General features: G+C 33.0%; 2 protein-coding genes across 2 annotated transcripts; both read right to left on the reverse strand.

Annotated features, from left to right (window-relative positions):
- Nucleotides 1–1025: 1025 nt before the first annotated feature.
- On the reverse strand, nt 1026–13279 carry LOC128682872 (uncharacterized). The gene is made up of 14 exons (XM_053767875.1): nt 13123–13279; nt 12416–12559; nt 11700–11859; nt 11171–11300; nt 10274–10402; nt 9798–9908; nt 9604–9706; nt 9341–9483; nt 6397–6547; nt 4290–4449; nt 3682–3853; nt 2996–3196; nt 2475–2580; nt 1026–1601 (listed from the first exon to the last, which is right to left on the reverse strand). Exons 2-14 carry the CDS (start codon nt 12549–12551, stop codon nt 1450–1452), a joined length of 1854 nt encoding a protein of 617 aa, XP_053623850.1. The 5' UTR covers nt 12552–12559; nt 13123–13279; the 3' UTR covers nt 1026–1449.
- A 1288-nt stretch (nt 13280–14567) lies between these two features.
- Nucleotides 14568–19490, reverse strand: LOC128682923 (alpha-tocopherol transfer protein-like). Its single transcript, XM_064436078.1, has 7 exons — nt 18991–19490; nt 18009–18165; nt 17676–17805; nt 16527–16658; nt 15889–15999; nt 15201–15306; nt 14568–15002 (listed from the first exon to the last, which is right to left on the reverse strand). The coding sequence occupies exons 1-7, from the start codon at nt 19151–19153 to the stop codon at nt 14851–14853; spliced, it is 951 nt and encodes a 316-aa protein (XP_064292148.1). The 5' UTR covers nt 19154–19490; the 3' UTR covers nt 14568–14850.
- Between the last annotated feature and the right edge of the window lie 49 nt (nt 19491–19539).

The following is a 19539-nucleotide window of genomic DNA, read 5'->3' on the forward strand; positions in this document are numbered from 1 at the left end:
AAATGTCTCCATTAATTGGTTAGGCATCGGTCTGTTAGAAACATAGAATGGACATCTTTAAATAATGAAACCATACTCAGTGATCTTTTTTTTATTCTCCAAGAGAGTTTTAGCCATTGGTTCAATCTCAGGGCTTTTCCAAATAAATTAAAATATTTGAATATCCCGTTGCTATCTCCTACTCGTGTGAAGCGGCCTTTTTGCACGAGCACTTGTGTGCAAAATCATAACCCAGCTAAAACAAAGGCCGAAGATGATAAGCGATTGATTACTGCGTATGGTTTCTTTTACAAGAGCCGTAGATAACCTAGGATGCATATTTTTGTTATGCTGCCATAAAATTAAGAGGGTGGATAGTTCCTGGTTTGATTCTTTGCTTTTGATTGAGATAAAATCAAACATTAATAAGTATGTATTGCAAAGAAATTATGTTTTAGTCATTTACCTTTTGCAAAGGCTGAAATTTTTTTGGCTGTGTACAGTTTTTTCTCCAATTTTAGTACCTTGTATTTGCCAATGTATTTTTTTTTTATTTACCTCTATAAATGTACAAATAAATAAAAACATATAAGAATCTTCCGCCGACATTTATGTATAATTTAAATTGTTTTTAAAATATGGATATTAATTAAAAAAGCATTTGATTTTACTCATATTATACTAATTTATAATTCTTGTCTATGATCAATACGAGAAACACAAGTATGATATAACAAGTTTATTTGTTAGACAAATTAAAAAAAACCCGACTTTCGATATACATTTCGTTACAACTTTTGAACGGCTTAACCGATTTTCATGAAACATGGCTAAGAACACTCGTGATAAAATTAAGTATCTATGACACTTTTTTTGTGTCATAGATACTTAATTTTATCACGAGTGAAATATGAGGCTATAGCCTAAAATGCCACTACAGCACAACGACCACGTTAGAATTTCATGTTTTTTTTAAATTTGTTTGGTTTGTTTTTAAATATTATGTGGCCACTAATAAAAATTAATAAAAAATTAAATTCGATCGATTTAGCATTGGCTTAGATTCTTTATTTTCTTTAATAAACTAATTAAAAATACATTAAAAACAAGTCATAGATTCACATTTAAGTATACAATGTTATAGTTAATTTTAATTTATCATTTTAGGCTATAGCCTAAAATGCCACTAGAGTAAAATATATTCTACCCAATAGGGTGCTTTTATACCAATATTTTTAAGACAATTGAATCTGACAAACCCTTGGTTGGAGAAGTAGAAGAAAAACTCTGGAACAATTTAGTGCATAACACTAATCTCCTCGACTAATAAGTCTTAATCTAAGTATAATGAATTACTTATGTAGGTACTAAGAATAAAATCACATTGTTAGCGTTTCAATGATTTTTTTATGTTCAAATATAAATTTAAAACAAACACAACATAAACTTTATTATCATGGTAAATGCAATTCAATCGACTTCTAGTTTTCTGAAGGAGCCCTCGAGGCCAAATAGCTCGGAGGACGTCTTCGGTTTTCCCGGTCGTTTGGGCTCGTCTGTGATCGCCTTTTCCTCTTTAATAAACCAATCGCGATAACTTTCCACTTTGACTTTCCAGTAATCTGTGAAAAAACACGAATTTACTTCTTCTGTTAATTATAATAGTATGAAACACTTTAGCAAGTGACATAATAACAAAACTTCTTGAATTTAGTGCATATACGTATATTTTAATCCAATTGCACAACAAAAACTAGGTGAACGGCAGTGTGACTTGACTGAAAAGGAAAAATAAGTTCATACAAACAACGCTAAATTCATTAACCTAATCTGTGTAATGGTGGGTCTAGTTTGTGTATTAGTAGTATTTATACTTTGTGATTTAGTGATTTATTTTCAATACATGCAAACAGAAAAAATCTTTATGTTTTATATCATTGTAGAAAAATTCAAGAATATTATATTTTTTCAAGACTTTTCTGTCCAAATTTAATGTCTTCTCTATTTTCTGCTTTTAAAATATCTATTTTATACATTGGAATAAATTATTCTTATACACAAAGAATTATATTTTACCAGTAAATTTCTGACGGAATAAGACTAGAGGAGGATACAGACAGGAGTAGGAAATATAGCACTAATGAACTGTTTTCAAGTGTAGTTAATATCAAGATAATTGAGTTTTAATGTATGTAATACGAACTAATTAGAGTAGCATTAATTTACGTTGTCACATGGAATCCAAACCAACAAATATAACTATGTACATAACACTTCCTAATCCAATTTCTTTTAAACGTTTCTAAAGTTTTGGCTATTTGCACAAGATTAGAATTATTAATCTAAATTACTTTTACATTTTCCCCAATTGTGTAGTTTTTTGTTACATCAGAATTCTGAAAGCTTATCTATCAGAAGATCCAGTTTCAAAATTTTCAAAGCGTATCTCTTCTAGATCTTTCAATGTTTAATTTATTTAATAAAATACTTGTTACCTATGAGTTCTTGCAGAGAGCCGTCATCGCCTCCATACTCGACTGGAAGCACAGATTTTGGGATCGATTTGTGCATAGCCTCATAATCTTGGTTATGAACCTGAATCTGAAAGTTGTTAAGTAAAAATAGAAATGAGCACTTTTATCGTTAATTCAATCTTAAATCTATTTTTATGAAGGAGTAATCTCTAACAAAAAATATATGTAAACCAAATAACTATTTTAATCAGCAAACAATGCATCTGGAATACTCTGGATTATTTATTTGTTTTTAGAACCGCATTTTGACAGTCCAATCATAGAGGAAAGTTAAATGTTAAAAACGTCTAACCTGCATCAAATTCGCTTAGGGCAGGGTTATAGAAATAAAGAGATATATGGATATCATCACCCGACTGATATACGTGGAAACCAAGGCCGACGAAGACCGCACATAGTGTTATGAGAAAAAGTAGGAAAGCGGTCTTGGCTCATCGCGGCAAAAGGGATAGTGTCAATCAACAATTATAAGTTGTACCCACCCGTTTCTTTAATTTTTCTCCTAGGAACGTTTTGAAAATAGTGTAAGCTGCTTCAAAACCCGTGGGAGTGTTCAGCATATGCGTGCTTCTCATGCGCACGGGTAAGGCTTTTTCGAAGCAAGAGATTACTTTTTTTGCCAACGCTGGGGTCCACTGGCTCAGTATGCTGACACCTACATCCTTCATATCTACGATTACTTGCTGAAAACATAATGTTTAACCAAGTTAAGCAATGTGTTGTGAAACTTGTCGCGGAGCGAGGTTATGTTACATTATCAGCCGGTTTAAAAATCTTTAATTAACTTGTGTCATCATTTAATACAGGTTGAGACTAGATAGCAAAAATCTGTATTATTATAAATATGACTCGCGGCTAATATGACTCTACCCCATTTCATACATTTTCCCTCAGCATAGGCTACGTTTGAGTACCTAACTCAAGGTGAGATATAGAACTATATAAAAGGAAAAACAATCTCTTAATGACAATAATGTACAGACTATTCAGATCAAAGAATTTTTAATTAACACTTGGAATATACATAAAACATACACATGAATATTGAACGAATAATAAGGAGCAGTATGATAAAGAGGATTTTTTTGAGTCTAGTTCTCCATCTCTAATACAAAGACAAAGACAAAAAACAGTGGGGCTATTTAAAATTAACAGTCGAAGTAATTACCTCACCAGAGACTGCAAAGTTGTCGTCTTCCAGCATGAGAATCTCCGTGATCATGAAGGCTACTTTCAGCATATCTGAGAGGTTGTACTGGGTGGAGTTCAATACACCAATTTTGACGATGCAAGTGCGACACGAATCCTCCCCTTCGCAATTCTTTAATGGTAAAAACGCTCTGAAATCACCAAATTATTGATGACATAGAATTTTTAAAGACACCTATCCAATGTAAAATAAATATCTTTAACAAAACCGAAAAAACAAAACATATTTATATAAATCGTAAAACGAATAGGTAAAGTAAAAATTTAGTATGTATTTTTGGGTTACCATGTGGCGCTGAAACAAGAGAAAAAAAATTTACTAATGTAATCACGCCAATGTATAGAATAATAATGATAGAACTGCATACTATTTGCTTTTAATTGGTTTTCTACCTCTCCAGTCCACAGGGTTAAAATTTTCCACATCGCTTCAGTTTTCATGACAATGCTTATGATTAGATGGTGCACCCAGGATCGACTCCCAACGAGGAAGCTCCTCAATGGGACTGCAGGGACATGTTTTTTTTTTACATTTTGGAAAAAAAATCACTATTATTAAATTGTTACCCTAGTCTGAGCATTTCTTGCAGTCCGGTGTCGAGTGGGTCTCTATTCGCAAAAAACTCTGGAACGAGCCCTTTTAAAGTATAGTACATATCCAGCTTCTCTTTACTCCTCTCCAGGCTGAATTTGCTGCCTCGGAGAAATGCTAGGAGCCATTGATCCGCTGAAAGCAACATTATGTCATTTTAAGAAATATGAAATAGAAAATTTACCTAATCAGGACAAAGATTTTAAAAATAATAATATTATATTGCACTGTCGCTACATTATCGCGAATTAGTTCGCCAACAATTCAACATACATTGCTGTTTTTTCCTTGCGGCAAATAAAAACTCACAGACAAACAACGTAATGTTTGACATTTGCATTGTTATCTGTCTGAGTTTGGCGATATGAACAGCCTGCTTGTTAAAGGCTCCACCTAGTGGACTACGGCAGAAATAATCACATGTCTAACAGCACAAAATTAAAATACTCAAAGAACAGAAACCTTACTTTCATTGATTTTAACATTATCTCCTAGATGGCGTCATATACAAAAGCAAGAAAATATACTTTCTCCTACTGAAATGAATTTACAATTTTTATGTAATTTAAAAGAACAGTATTAGTATCAAACACTTCTACTTCAGGTCAGGACTATTTTTTCACTAATAAATCTATACCATTATTACAAAGAGGTAAGCGTTTGTGAGTTTGTATGTTTGAGGCGGGTAATCTCAGAAACTACCGAACTGATCCTTACCGAATCCTTACCGATTCCGATACCGATACCATTTTAGTCAAAGACCGCTTGATACGGAAAATTATAAAATACAATATCAAGGCCATGTGTTGAAAGAAGTTGATTCAACAAAATTTCTAGAGCTAACTATAGATTCTAAATTAAACTGGAAACCCCATATAGATGGTCTTAGTAAAAGACTTAGTAGTTCGGCGTTTGTACTATTTAAACTCTCAAATGAATTAAACATAAAAGCACTTCTTACAGCTTATCATGGTTTAGTGGAATCAATACTTAGATATGGAAATTTTTTTTGGGGCAATTCGACGGATAAGGATATAGCTTTTAAAATGCAAAAACGCTGTATTCGCGCAATGTTTAGACTCCAAAGCACTGATAGTTGTCAGCCGTTTTTTAAAGAACACAAAATTCATACACTTCCGTCACTTTAACATTTGTGAAAACCAATGCTCATTTATTCCCTCGTCTAGCTGTTGATTGTTGTGATGTTGTATTGAGGAATCATCGAGATATCTATCGATTATGCATGCAAATCAACCCATCCCCATCAAAAACTGCTTTATTCGGTAATAGCATAGTATGTATGGCACCGAAAATTTACAACAAATATAAAAGCTTAAATTTAAATCTATTTAAAAAGCACCTCAAGTCTATATTAACTGATAAATGTTATTATACTTTAAATGATTTCTTTAATGATAGACTCGGATAGAATTTAGTGCTAGTATACATTATACTTCTTTTTTTTTTGTTATTTGTAGTGGATAGCATGCTCCTCTTTATTTATTTATATTTGCATACCTATATCAAAATCAAAATCAAAATCAAATCATTTATTCAGAAATTAGGCCTTCACAGGCACTTTTTCACGTCATAATCTAAATTAAATGATGTTTACATAATCTAAATTATATTCAGTAAAACATGTAGGTTTAATTCATTTTGACATCAATTTGTATATTTGTACTCATGTTTTTGGCAAATAAATGTTTTCTTTCCAATTTCAAAAATTCTTTCACCATTAGAAAGGTACATTATCCAAGGTTGCTGTTATAGGCTATATTTTATCTCAAAATTTTCAAGGGAGCGAAGCCCCGGGCAACATCTAGTAAAAAATAATCTTCTACAACTCTCCTTATGAAGTTCATATAAGTTTATCCACCCTATATAAAGTATGACTTTGACAACTAGAAATTTTAATCCAAGGTCACTCTCATCTTTGCATCTTTGAAGTCCGAGTAACATTTGGCTACTATTTTACAACCGACCGCCCGATCAACGACCAGACATCGACCGAACGATATGGAGTAATGTTACCAAAATGACAAAACCGTTCTCCATTTTAAACCAGTAATTGCTACTTACAAGGTTTAATCTTGTGCATATGAGGTTGCTTATCCAGCCACTCCCTCAAGGCTTTGATGTCGGAGTTCACTCTCTTCGGGTTTTCATTAATCTCCTTCTGAGCTTTCTTGAGCAGAGCTGCCGACAGCGGTCGCACTGTCATCTTGTGAAACTATCCTGGAATATAGTTAATTAACTGTTGTTAATGTTCTAGCACAAAATTTTAGTGTAGATACCACGTACAAATCGGTGTCGAAAACAAAAGAAAATTAAGTCTTCATATACTAAGCTCTAGCTATGCTGCCAACGGACTGTGGGCTCCGACGCTTGACGGCTGAGGAAGAATGTGGGAAAACGCTTAGATGAGAGAAAGTACAGCGATACAAATATAAAATTAAGATCATGAAAAAAGTATTGTATGTATTATACTGTGATCGAAAATAACGATACTTACTACGAACTTATAGACACAACCTCTAGAGAGCTAAGCCATCTAACGGCTTTCTCTGTTACAAGTTATATTATATACTCGTATATAAATTGTTCACACTGTAGTACTAATTTTCCCATGCAATAGAGTTTTTGTATTTGATTATTTTCCTTATGATTGCTTTACATTTTACACATGTATAAAAAATCTCAATATTTATTCTTTATTGTTGTTGTGTCACTATAAACATTAAAGATATTGTTAAACTAAATGGCAACTATCAAAATAACCAGGTCATATTTCGTTGTCATGATCAATCAATAGTGCCGTGTTGTACAACATCGCAAGTTTAACTAGGCTATTCCATAGCTAAAATAGAAGCTTACCGTTTTATTATCTATAGTCGGTATTTGTAATTAAAATAGTGAAAAGTTGCAATTTATTTAAAATTGTTCTAAAATAAATATTAACTAATTATTTTTTATTAAATGAAAACCAAAAATACTAATTAGAAAATACTATATCAAACTCTTTATACTATGCATATCACCCACAAATACACATCACGTGCTCACAAATCTTCAACTTTTAGATAACTCCTTACAAACTATTTTTTTCGTATACAGATAATACTTCTAACTTATACCCCTAAATCTAAGGTGAATCTTCACTGCTATAGGTAAATAAAACAAGTTAAGTGCAATATCGTCGGGTAACCGGTACGTATCTATGTTACTCAATGATTGTGATTAGATAGCGCACTGTTTTTTTATTGGCCGGCGTAACGAGAGTTTCATATAATCTGTGACTGAATATCGCGCACGCGCTGCCGACCCAAAAGATTCCCGTCCTAGTTATCGACTGAGATTTTCTTTAAACTGACGATGTGGTCGAAGACAAGGAATCGGGTGATTATTTATTAAAGTATGTCTAGATACGAGTAGGTTTCATCTCTCTCGTTTTCTCCATTTCATATTTCTCAGTCCTAGCTGTTTTTCTTCTGAGGCCACGGTCCGCTTTTCTACTTTTTCTTCCTCTGGACCAAGAAAATATATGAAATATTATCTTTAAACAGTGCAGACTTCAGCGATGAACCAATGTAATAGTAAACAATTTTTTGTACAGATTAAGATGTCGCCTCTTTGTTATGTTGGTTTTTTATCAGTAAACTATTTTTGTTCGGATTGATAGTATCGTTATTTAATGCGAAGACCGATTTGTCGTCTAATCAATGGAATTTCCCAAAGGTTAGTTAGTTCTTACTGCGTTTTCATAACAAATTTAGCACTAAGTAATTACCAATTAAGTGATCACCTTGATAAAACGAATAGGTATTTTATCGAAACTTGAATACATTTATAATAAAATTTATAGCTATAATTATATGTAGGTGTCGTAAATTCAAAGAAATACATCGAGAGAGCAAATATTAAATTACAATTTACTTACTTCTATAATTCACTGTAATAATGCGAATCGAAATATTGTATGAAAATTTTTAAGTTAGAGAATCGAGAAATTTTATGCAATTGGCTTAATTATAGAATAACATAGTAGACACAAGTACCTTACCTGACTCCAATTAGTTTCTACCTCCACAAACACACACACTGACTACCTCAGTTCCAATATCATGTAAATTTTAGCCTCTCGAACGGATCTCGCCTTGAAGCAATCAAGAAACGTACTCAATGACATTGAATATGAAGTCATTCGTAAATGACGCTCCCCGTGTAATACTAGCTAATTGCGAACACCTCCCGACGCGAGACTACACATAATGAGGAATGGAAAACATAGCTCTAATTGCCAGGCAATGAACGCTATCAGCAACTCTGCATATCAACAACAAACATGTAGATTAGTCCGGGAGGCTCGTGTTCAAAAATCTTCGTTATTGAAGACGGTGACTGGGCAAATAACAAAGTAAAATATTAACTGACGCACATATGAAGCACGTGTACTCGACGTCTATAAATATGAGTACAATACTTATGTATCTGTCAATTTCTTTACAAGATTATAACTATTAGTATTTGTTAGACTCAAATACATAATTTTTACACATAATAATAGTTTTAAAACAGTTTAAGCTACATTTTGTGTATAATTTTTTTTTGTAATTTCAGAAAAAACTAAAATATTTAATAACTTTGATAATAACTGTATTATTTTATAGGCAACAACAATTGAATGCGTAAAAGTATTCATCTTCATCATCTATATTTTTTACACTTAGATCTTCGTCTAAACATAATGAGATAGATCGATACTTTGTATTCTTCACTCCTTGACGTGAACGTGTAGTCATCCTTTTTTAATGCATGGTACTTTATAGTTAAAATATATATCATGTTAACATATATTTTAACATTTGCGACAGTTTCTTCTCTAATCTTCGAGTTATTACTTTAACATTCAAATAATAAAGGTATCAACAGTCGAAATAATAATAAAAAAAACTCTTGAAGAAAACATTTTGTTTTTACTCTTAGATGATTTCTGAAAATATTTAAGTAAGTAATATAATTAATCTATATCTAATTTCCTAAAAGATCCTTCGGTACTGAACTCGTTTTTGCCCGAGAGGGGCCCTGGCCGCTTGGATTCGTCTGTTCCCAGTTGCTCCTCTTGTTGCATCCAAGACTTGTACTCTATCATTTTGGACACCCAGTATTCTAACAACAAATGAAAAATAAAAAATTATGATCTAAACAATTCCCAGACCAGAATGGAGGGTAAGATGAATGCAAATACAAAATATTTCTATCAAAATAATTGGATTTTCATTAACTTACCTGAAATCTGTGTTATAGTTCCACCATCACCACCATATTCTGCTGGGATTATTTCTTTGGGGAGAAATTCAAATAAATCCTGGTGTGATTTATGGACTCTTATCTGAAATAATAATAATAAATACCTTCTGGCTTCAATGTCATTTAAAAGTAAATGGTGTAGCTAGTACCAATTAAAGTAACATACAACTCACCCTTTCTTTAGTTTTTTCATTTAAAAATGTAGAAATAAGGTTTAAGATTGTCTCGATACCAGCTGGCATGTTCATGTGGTGGCTTCCCTTTAAGCGTAAGGGCATAGAATCCTGAAAATATAGTTTTATCAAAAAAATTCCCCACGAAATAAATAGATGTAAACCGATACCTAAATTTCATGGTTTATGTTTATTTATTTTGTCAGGAAAATTTATATATAAAAAATAATAGTCAATATTTTCGGGCGTCGGTCGTGGTCCACTTATTAAGTTCATCTGGATGGACCATCGGCATTTTTTCTTGACATTGGTCCACCTCAATTCACCTGGGTCAACCACGGGCACTGTTTTTTTCATTTTATTTATCTTAGTTTAATCAATACTATCTACATCTACACTAAAATTATAAAAGCGAAAGTCTTGTCTTATCAATGTGATCAATTTTTTAAAAGTTTTATTCAATATGTGATACATACTTGACTGACAGCTACCATTTTCTTGAGAATAGGAGTTCCTTGTGTAAAATGATTCATAGTAACTCCTTGATAATCTACAAGTACCCTAGTACCGATAACAGTGGCAACATCATCCTCCATAAGAACAATCTGTAAAATAAAAATAAGTATATTTACTATATGTGTATAATATTATATATAAAAAATAATATTAGTTATATTATTAATAGTTTATAGACCACTACTCGTTTCTAATGTAGGAAATACAACGAGTACTTGCTACTAGGTGGTCTAGGTATGAGAGACTTGAAAAAAAAATTAGACATCAGTCTTAATAAAAAACACACTCAATAATAAGAACGGAACCACTGATTATATTTGTCTTTTGTTTTTTGATTTAAAAAAATTTAACTCGTCAATCGCGGAGTATCAAAAGATACACAATTGTTTGCCCGACGCATTGGCACCGGTTCGTAAGGTAGACGACATAAACATCCAACTGAAAGGAGATATTACAAAGTCGCTTTTACAAGATTACGGTGATGTTACGTAGTTACAAATAAAATAACAACCAAACTGATGATATGAGAACCGTGATATCCTAGTGTCTGCCTCCATAAATTGTGATGATTCGTAATTTTTCCCTTTATCGTTATCTCCACAGCCATTAGAATACTTGCTCTTTGATTAAAGATACCTATCTTGTGACTATCTGTTAACATTGTCTAGTTATTTCAAAGTTTTATTACCTATTTTAAAAACACAGACCACACAGCCTTGAGTTTTCAGTGCAATACACAATGAAATCGCTTTCTCTTGGGAAACAGTCTATTCAATTTTATCTCTAATAACAGATATTGCAAAAACTGAAAGTTATTAAATAATTAAATTTTCTTTAAGTTTGCTCGAAACTCTTACCTGAACCAAATAGTACAAAATGCACATTATATCAGCGGCATTATTCTTCTCTGGATCATACGCTCCAGCTCTGATGAGGAGCACTCGAGGATATAACTGGGATTTGGGCTTCGGCAAAAAGATGCAAACTCTGAAATGAACGTTTTTAATAAGTTAAACTTCTACTATAAAATGATACTTGCGACCAAATAGTTCGTCTTGTAATTTTGGGTTCCAAAAACTTTGCAACAAATAAAAACAACTAAGTATACCTATCAGTACGTTTTTATTTACAAAAGAACTTAGCTAAGTGCAATAACTTAAATACATAATTTATATTTGAATCTATGTTTGTTGTTGATTATAAATGCGATAGTTTGTATATGAGTGCCTCAGGATGTTGTTATGCAAAATCTATATAGATACTTTCATCGAAATCCACCATTTTAATGAAATTTCGTACATGCCGGGTTTAATATATCCTAGGATAGTACTTGATACATTTGAGATTTAGATGAGAAATTCTAGTAGAATAATAAATTATAAGTACCCTAATCGTAAGACATCCAAAAATTTTGGATCCGTGGGTCTGATCCGCATTGTGATGTCTGGCGCCGTAGTTTTCAGGGTGTAGTACAGATCCAGCTTCTTCTTCACTCTCTCCAAGCTAAACTTACATCCCCTCAACATGCCTACCAGCCACTGGTCATCTGTGAATTAATATTACTTTTACTAAAATTCATAATTAACATTCAATTCATAAAAGTACACAATCCTCGCAACATTCAGCTAAACTTAACCTAGCAACTCTTGGCCAAACGAATGTATGAAATAATGAAGTGATACTGTATAAATTAAGTATAATGTATAATTGTAATTGCAATCTAAAGTCACCCAACGACCCAATAAATCTACCAAAACTGTAATATATAGAGTACCAAAACATTGGGACAAAATATACGTATCCTAGTTACCTGCATGAAAACATTCAGAAAGTAATATCATTTATCTATATCAAAAATGGGGGTGATATACAATATTTGTTTGTAATTTATTACAATAAGAATTTAAATTCAGATATTACTCTAACCTATACATAATAGTTTATAATATTTTTTCAGAAAACATAATTACGATAAGAAAAACATTATAGCATTTATACACGTATACTTATCGTAACTAGATCTTAATTGTACTCTATACATAACAAACAATTTTTATTGTTAGAAATTCTGATGTTTAAATCCGGTTTATATAATACTGTACCGGTTCTGGCGATCAAATGAGGCTGCTTGTGGATCCATTCTTTCAAACTCCGCAAGTCTTCTTCAATTTGTGTCGGTTTCTCATTCAGCTCCTCACGAGCTATTTTAGCCAGCTCCGGCGACAATTCCCGAATCATTTTATATACTGTAGAGTGTAGATGCAATACTTTAATGATAATGTCAAAAATATACCAAATCACACAAGCCAAAACTGTACCTACTATAAAATTAACAACATGAGAACGACTATGTCCAAATGTGTCTTTTCATGGTTTGTGATGATTAAATCAATTTTTATGACTAAAAGAAAGTATTTTAAGTAATCGAACTTTAATTTACCATTACTATATTTTTTTATCTCCCAGTCTACATATTTTCATTATTTATAACGCCAGCTCCACACTGTCGCCGAACTCCGACACATACCGACACGAAAGCGTGAATATTGCGTAGTTAGTATGAGTGATTTTTTGCCGCAATGCAAAACCAGCAATGTATACCGAAACCGCAAAATTTTGGCAAAATGTTCGTCGACGAAATTGTGTAGCCGGCATAATTTAGTATGTGATGCGATAATTAAATTGACTAGTTGCTTATTTTATTTTATTTCAATATTTGAAAATGAGATGTAGTTTAATTTTTCCTAAAGTAGATACTTTTATTCTAATCAGACAATTTCACGTTCTGAAATCTTGTCAAAATACTTACTGTTATCCGACGAAAATTATTTTAATCACACACACTATTTCTAATGGGCAGAAAAATACTATTGGCACGGCTCTGAACTGAACTGAGCACTGATAATAAAACATGTTATCAGTAGGGCCGCGTCACCTGCCGATACTGCACACTTGATACCATCCAATTTACTGGTAAATAATGATAATGGCATGTTACTTTATATCAATACTTTAGACAGGTGCACTAAGTAGCTCGGCAAGTGAAACTTACTGAAATCAGGCATAGTGAAACTCTTGATAGTGCCAACTAAATATGCATGTATTTAGTAGTTATTTATAATTCTACTACTACTATAGTTTAAATTGTTTAGCTCAGACACTATTAGTACCTACAAGAAAGTTGTAATTTGGTAGCAAATCAAATCTGAAAGTAAATACTTGTCAGCGTTAATGTACAGTCGACGGTAGGTAAACATGAGATGTGGTAGTCAGTTGGGTGGGGGTTAGGAATGTCCTTTTAATCAAGTCGCCTAAAGCTATCTGACATGACTTTTACGACTAGGTACCTACTGCGTCTAGTGGCAAGTAATCACATACATACTAGTGAAAATAAACCGACCAATGTAGTAATCAAAATAGTTTTTATATTGGTATATGAATGTCGCTCGAGGGTAGATAAACATGACCCTCACTGGTAACTATGTGGTCAGGTTTATCTGTCCCTGACAGTACATATATCTATGTAGGGACCAGTGTAGCTTTGACATGAGAGCAAATTCCTACAGAAATGGCCAACTCAAGATATATTAGTATCAAGCCAGCTATCTTGATATTATAATTATCGGCATATTAAATGGTTATTTCTAGTGTCAATTTCTAGTTGTTTTTCATTGTTGGTCGATGTGAATTTTTTGTAGTATCTAATTAATTCAATATATTTGGTTTACAATAAGTCTATTCATATAACAATTAGACTCATTACTAATATTTAATGAGTCATCAATTACGGATACCGAAGTACCTATTTTTATTTTTGGTACTAGGTATATAATATATATTCAATGTTTATAGGCCCGTTTAATGTTTCTGGTCGTTCGTTCGCTCTAAATGTTTTATTCATATTGTGTTGTATATTTCCAAATAGATTTTGTTGCATTCAACGCGTGACAAAGAGATCATGTCTGTACAGAAACCCGTTAACAAGTTTAGTTTTTGTAGCTGATCCTGGGTGAAAGCGGTAGTTGGTACAGGATCAAGTGATGCTCATTATAAAAAGAGAATTGTCATGGGAATTGAAGAAATTACTTTTACTACTTTTGTATGACATGATATCATGCGCTCTGTTCTCAAGGTTTCAAGAGGTTTGTTCTTTAGTATTGTTTTGTATTTGTTTAGTCTTAGCTAACCACTTCAACTGTAAATTTTTTATTTAGCTAAATAAATTATATTTTTATAACTTAGAATAAAACTACATTATTTCTCACAATTATATTAAAAAGAACATTCATTCAGTACAATGTTACGTTTATCTGAAAAGAAATTATTTATATTCATTATACTAATAACTTAATTAGGTTTTTTTAAAAATATTTTTTGCACAATATAAATACAAAAAGTACACATTTAATAATTCGAAGTAATTTAACACGAATATTAAAAACTGAAGTTGCAATTCGTAGGAATTTCTATGCTCCGTGCGTTTCCAGCAGAGAAAGTGTTACATAAATCATTCTATATTTGAGATCTATGGTTAAAATTAATCAAAATCGAGCTGTCTGAAAGATCCATCTGATCCGAACATGCTTTCTGGAGTTTTGGGACTCCCAGCTCTCATGTGTTCGTCAGTCCCGTACATTTGATCGTCGGCAAACCAGTCGCTATATTCTTTTATCTTCTGAACCCAATAATCTGAAACAAAATTTTTTCAGTTAGCATTAGCACCACAAAAATAATTTCAGAAACTCAAGGGAGGGTTGGAGGGATAAAAAAAAACTTCACAAGGACAAAACGAATAATTTGACGTACCTGTTATTAGCACCACGAAAATAATTTCAGAAACTCAAGGGAGGGTTGGAGGGATAAAAAAAACCGAATAATTTGACGTACCTGTTATTTCCTTCACTGTGCCTCCACTCCCACCGTACTCCTCCGGCAATATTTCTCTAGGAACAAATTTGTACAAGTCATCGAAACCTTTGTTGTGCACATACAGCTGAAAAATAAAATATTCAGTAATGATACCTAACCGAATATCGAAATAATACCGAAATATATAAAAGGTTGCACTAAACGAAAATATATAAAAGGTTGCAAGGTATAATATCGAATGTGATATGGCGGATGTGGTACCTATATGCTATCGCCGTAATCACTTCACCTCACCTTGTTTCTTTCTGTGTTATCAAGTGTTATTGCTAACACTGGTGTCAGATTTTTTTCAAGTCGCCAAAAGGCATGATTGTTGATATTACTTTTACGAATACCAATATCTAGCTCTAGACTAGAAGTAGCAGATGCAAGTAAACTAATAAGTCTACCAGTAAGCAGATTTTCTCTCAATATTTTCCTTCACAGGAAACAAGAAATAGTCTATGAAAAGTACTATTCATGAGTCATATTGGTATGCAAACTCATGTGGCACTAGAGTCGCTCCGCTTCAGTCGTTCACCTCCACAATATTGGCAAACAGTTTGCCAATCTTCGGCAGTTTGGACATATATTTCTGGTTTTTCATTGCGGTAAAAAATGGTCATATGCAAAGTGTGCAGGAGACTTCGGGAATACCATCACTTACTCTGCTTTTGAACTTCTCGCTCATCAATCGTTTCCCGATACAAAGGACGGATTCGAACCCGGGAGGTGTGCTCAAGTAGTGTGCACTTTTTAGCCGGACTGGTGAAGCGTCCTGTATACAAGAATACAAGTGTAATGAACATAAATAAATAAGGACAACTCACACAGACTTGTGTTACAAGTCTGTGTCTGTGTCTGTGAGATACAAGTCCACGACAAGTTCTGTATTTTTTAGACATATTTATTCATAGATAAACATCCAATTTAACGCATTTATATATCTGACAAGAACTGAATAATAGATGGAATTTATTATTTGATAAATGAAATATCCTGTGATCCACATGTGGTTTCGCTCTAGAATAGGACCATTTTATGGGCATTTTATCCAGGCGACATAGCCTTCGCATCTGATAGACATAACATACATTCCCTGGCAGAGTTGGCGTCAGACTGGTAGGCGGCCGGAATGACAATCCTGATCATTAAGATTTTAAGGTTTATGTTCCGTAAAACATAAGCAAGCCAAGCCTTGTTCTGCAATGTTTACAGCCTCATCGATGTCCCGGAACCAAGTGTTAGGTCAAGATGATTAAAATATTTATTTCCAAAAAGGTGTGCGAAAATGTACAAGTGTACCTGTCCAGTAACCAACATTTTCTTCATCATTGTAGGCGTCATCTGCAGAAAGTGAGCCACCGTCGCGCCCTGCATGTCTACTATGTTAATAACCCCGGACACTAAAAATGCATCGTCTTCTAAATACAATATCTGAAAAAAAAACACGTTGTCATATACCTTTTTTCCTTTATTTTTTCAAGATCTAACTTCATTATCATACTCTTATTATTGATCATTATGAAAGTCGTGCGTTTATTTTTCCGGTCGTGCGGTTATTGAATCCATGTCAAACAAATAGGTACATCGGTATTTACTGAATTTACTTTTCAATAGTTACTATTATTAAGTATTACTATATATTAAGTACATTTAGCTCCAATTAGCTTGACAGCAGCTGTCACGTAAGAAAAAAGATGAATCTTGAGAAATCAGTGTCTTCTTCTTCTTGTTCCTTACCAAATCCCGTTTTAAATGGTATCGGCGTACTATATATTTGTAATAATCATGAGAAATCGATGTAATATTTGTAAACGTTCAATTTGTATCGTCCTTGCGTATCACTGAAATTTCCTTTTCACGATAAAGTCAATGACCTGCAGACATTCATGCAGCATACATTTTCGGCATTTGCACATTTCGTGCTTAGTGGTGCTTAGAACTAATTTATGTTTCTTGCAACATGGTCAATGAGTGAAAATAGATTAGACGTGTTTATGTTGATCATAGCGTCAAGGAATGATAGAAATGTTGGGTATGATGACGCAGTGCTGTTAGCGGATGTTTAGCCAAATTTTGCAAGTCTAGCATATACGGTGGTACGATGGAACTACCTGTAGTATCAAATGTCTAGTTTATGCTATGGCTATGCTTAGGCGTTGATATCCTGTAATGTGACATGGTCAAGAATGGAAGACATTAAAATAAATTTAACTAGGGCATTGTCAAATACCTTACTTTACAAAAGGGTTCCATCTTAACAAGTGTTTGAGAACCGCTGGTCTATGGTTAATGCTAATGACGTTCCAGAGATAAAATTACCTCATTATCGTTGTTTAGTTATACATATTTCTGTAATTCGCTAAAACTATTTAGATCAAAAATAAAAAAAGAGGTACCTTTACCCGTAAACGCCACATACGATGTACTAACTACTACTAGTATGTTCACCTGTTGCATGACGAGAGTGAGCGCGAGCAGCTCCGACACGACAAACTTGTTAGGGTCGTACTCGCTGGCTCTGATGAGAATCACCCGCGGATCCGTGGGTCTCTGCACGCGGGGCAGAACCAACGCCACACTGAAATTATATAACACTAATCTTTGCAATAGTTACAATATTTTTAAACATTATAATTATATGAAACAATCGAACTCGAATAATCTTTATTTTATCTAAGTAAAATCTATTACGTAAAATTATTATGGTAAAGTTTTATATGGATTGCCATAAAACTTAACATTGCCAAATATAATAGCCAACCAAAAAAAAAAAATTGTTACCCAGACCGAAGCAGCTCCATAAATTTGGAATCATTAGGTCTTATACTGAATAAATCTGGTGCAGTACTCCTGAGCGAGTAGTATAAGTCTATCTTGTCCTTGGCCAGCTCCAAGCTGTGCTTACATCCTCTCAAGAAAGCCGCTAACCACTGATCATCTGTAATACAAGAGAGTATATTTAGTTCTAGGTAGAATTTTAAAACAAGAATAATAGATAGGTATACCAAACTTATTATTTCGTAATCCTGGCAATTTGTTTGTAATGGAATATATAATCAATAGAAATCTAAGAGAAGAAGAAAAAGTAAAAAAGTAGTAAACTAAATTGCTATAGTAGAAAATAACAATAAAATATAATAAAGTCTTGCATACTAGCACGGGAGCGAACGAAATTCCTATAATCCACCTAAGTATAAGCCCGCCATACATCTAAATATGACCTTCAAGTTCCAAAGGGATCGATCTACTCTGTACAAGATAAAGACATGACTATGCATATATGTGTATGTTTAACGTCTGATTTAGCGATAAGACATCCAGAGAGCAACAACCTTTCAAGTAAAACGCCTAATGAACTAACAATGTCAGAATTTGACTAAGTATGTACCTTTCTAGGCTATCTATCTACTACATTATAATCGATTCATAATTTACAAAAAACTTATCAACGTCGTTTTAAAATTTACTTAATTTATTATCGTACAATGTCCTTTTCAATAAAATATAACCTTATTGTCATACATTCGATATTGTCGTTTGTTATTTACAAGGAAACAAGTTCATCGTTGGTATCATCCTTGGTATCAGAATCCTACTTGCAGAATATTATATACCTACTATGTTAGGAATATTAGTAATATTTGAATAACTAGTCCGAGACAAAGCACTAAAACTAAACTTTACTAAATAAATAAATAAATGGGCTCCGAACTGCAAATCCTTTATCATAATAACCTAGCCTGTTATTATTATTTATACCCACCTGTTCGGGCTCTCAGATGAGGTTGCTTGGAGATCCATTCCTTCAAATGTTGTATTCCATCTTCAAGCCTTTTTGGATCTTCGTTTAACTCGTGACGAGCTTTATCCGCTAATTCAGGTGGCAGAGGACGAACTGACATAATTAAGATCAATTTCTTAAACATACGCACTTTAGGAACGTCATATAAATCTAGCGCTAACAACAATCCGTTTCGTTTAGTATGTCCGACAATACTGTTCACTAATTGGGAGAGGATAGCAGTTGTTACCTTGAAGGAAACTGTACGCAACTTCCACTGGATTAATTACAAAATGCTCGTATAATCATTGCTCACCAACCTGCACTCATCGACCATCACGTTGCATCACAGCAGTGCAACCTTTTATATGTTAGTAATGGCTCATGGTTGCTTTATTTTTAATTAATTATTGAAATAATATTAAAAATAGACCTTACTTTTTCTATTTCATGTCTATAAATAGATTTTTTCGACACTAATTGTATTGTGTATTACTTAGTTTAATATTTTCGTTCTTGAATATTTTTGTA

The sequence above is a fragment of the Plodia interpunctella genome, chromosome 1 (assembly GCF_027563975.2).
Source record: "Plodia interpunctella isolate USDA-ARS_2022_Savannah chromosome 1, ilPloInte3.2, whole genome shotgun sequence".
NCBI classification, from domain to species: domain Eukaryota; kingdom Metazoa; phylum Arthropoda; class Insecta; order Lepidoptera; family Pyralidae; genus Plodia; species Plodia interpunctella.

Coding starts and splice junctions, on each gene's coding strand:
- LOC128682872 (XM_053767875.1), bottom strand. CDS start 12,551: ATGATTCGGGAATTGTCGCCGGAGCTGGCTAAAATAGCTCGTGAGGAG. Junction 11,301..11,699: donor TTGGATGTCTTACGATTAGG/GTACTTATAATT, acceptor CGTTCATTTCAG/AGTTTGCATCTTTTTGCCGA. Junction 3,854..4,289: donor CAAGAAATGCTCAGACTAGG/GTAACAATTTAA, acceptor TGGTGATTTCAG/AGCGTTTTTACCATTAAAGA.
- LOC128682923 (XM_064436078.1), bottom strand. CDS start 19,153: ATGTTTAAGAAATTGATCTTAATTATGTCAGTTCGTCCTCTGCCACCT. Junction 18,166..18,990: donor TCATCTGAGAGCCCGAACAG/GTGGGTATAAAT, acceptor CTTGTATTACAG/ATGATCAGTGGTTAGCGGCT. Junction 15,003..15,200: donor CACAGTGAAGGAAATAACAG/GTACGTCAAATT, acceptor ATTTTGTTTCAG/ATTATTGGGTTCAGAAGATA.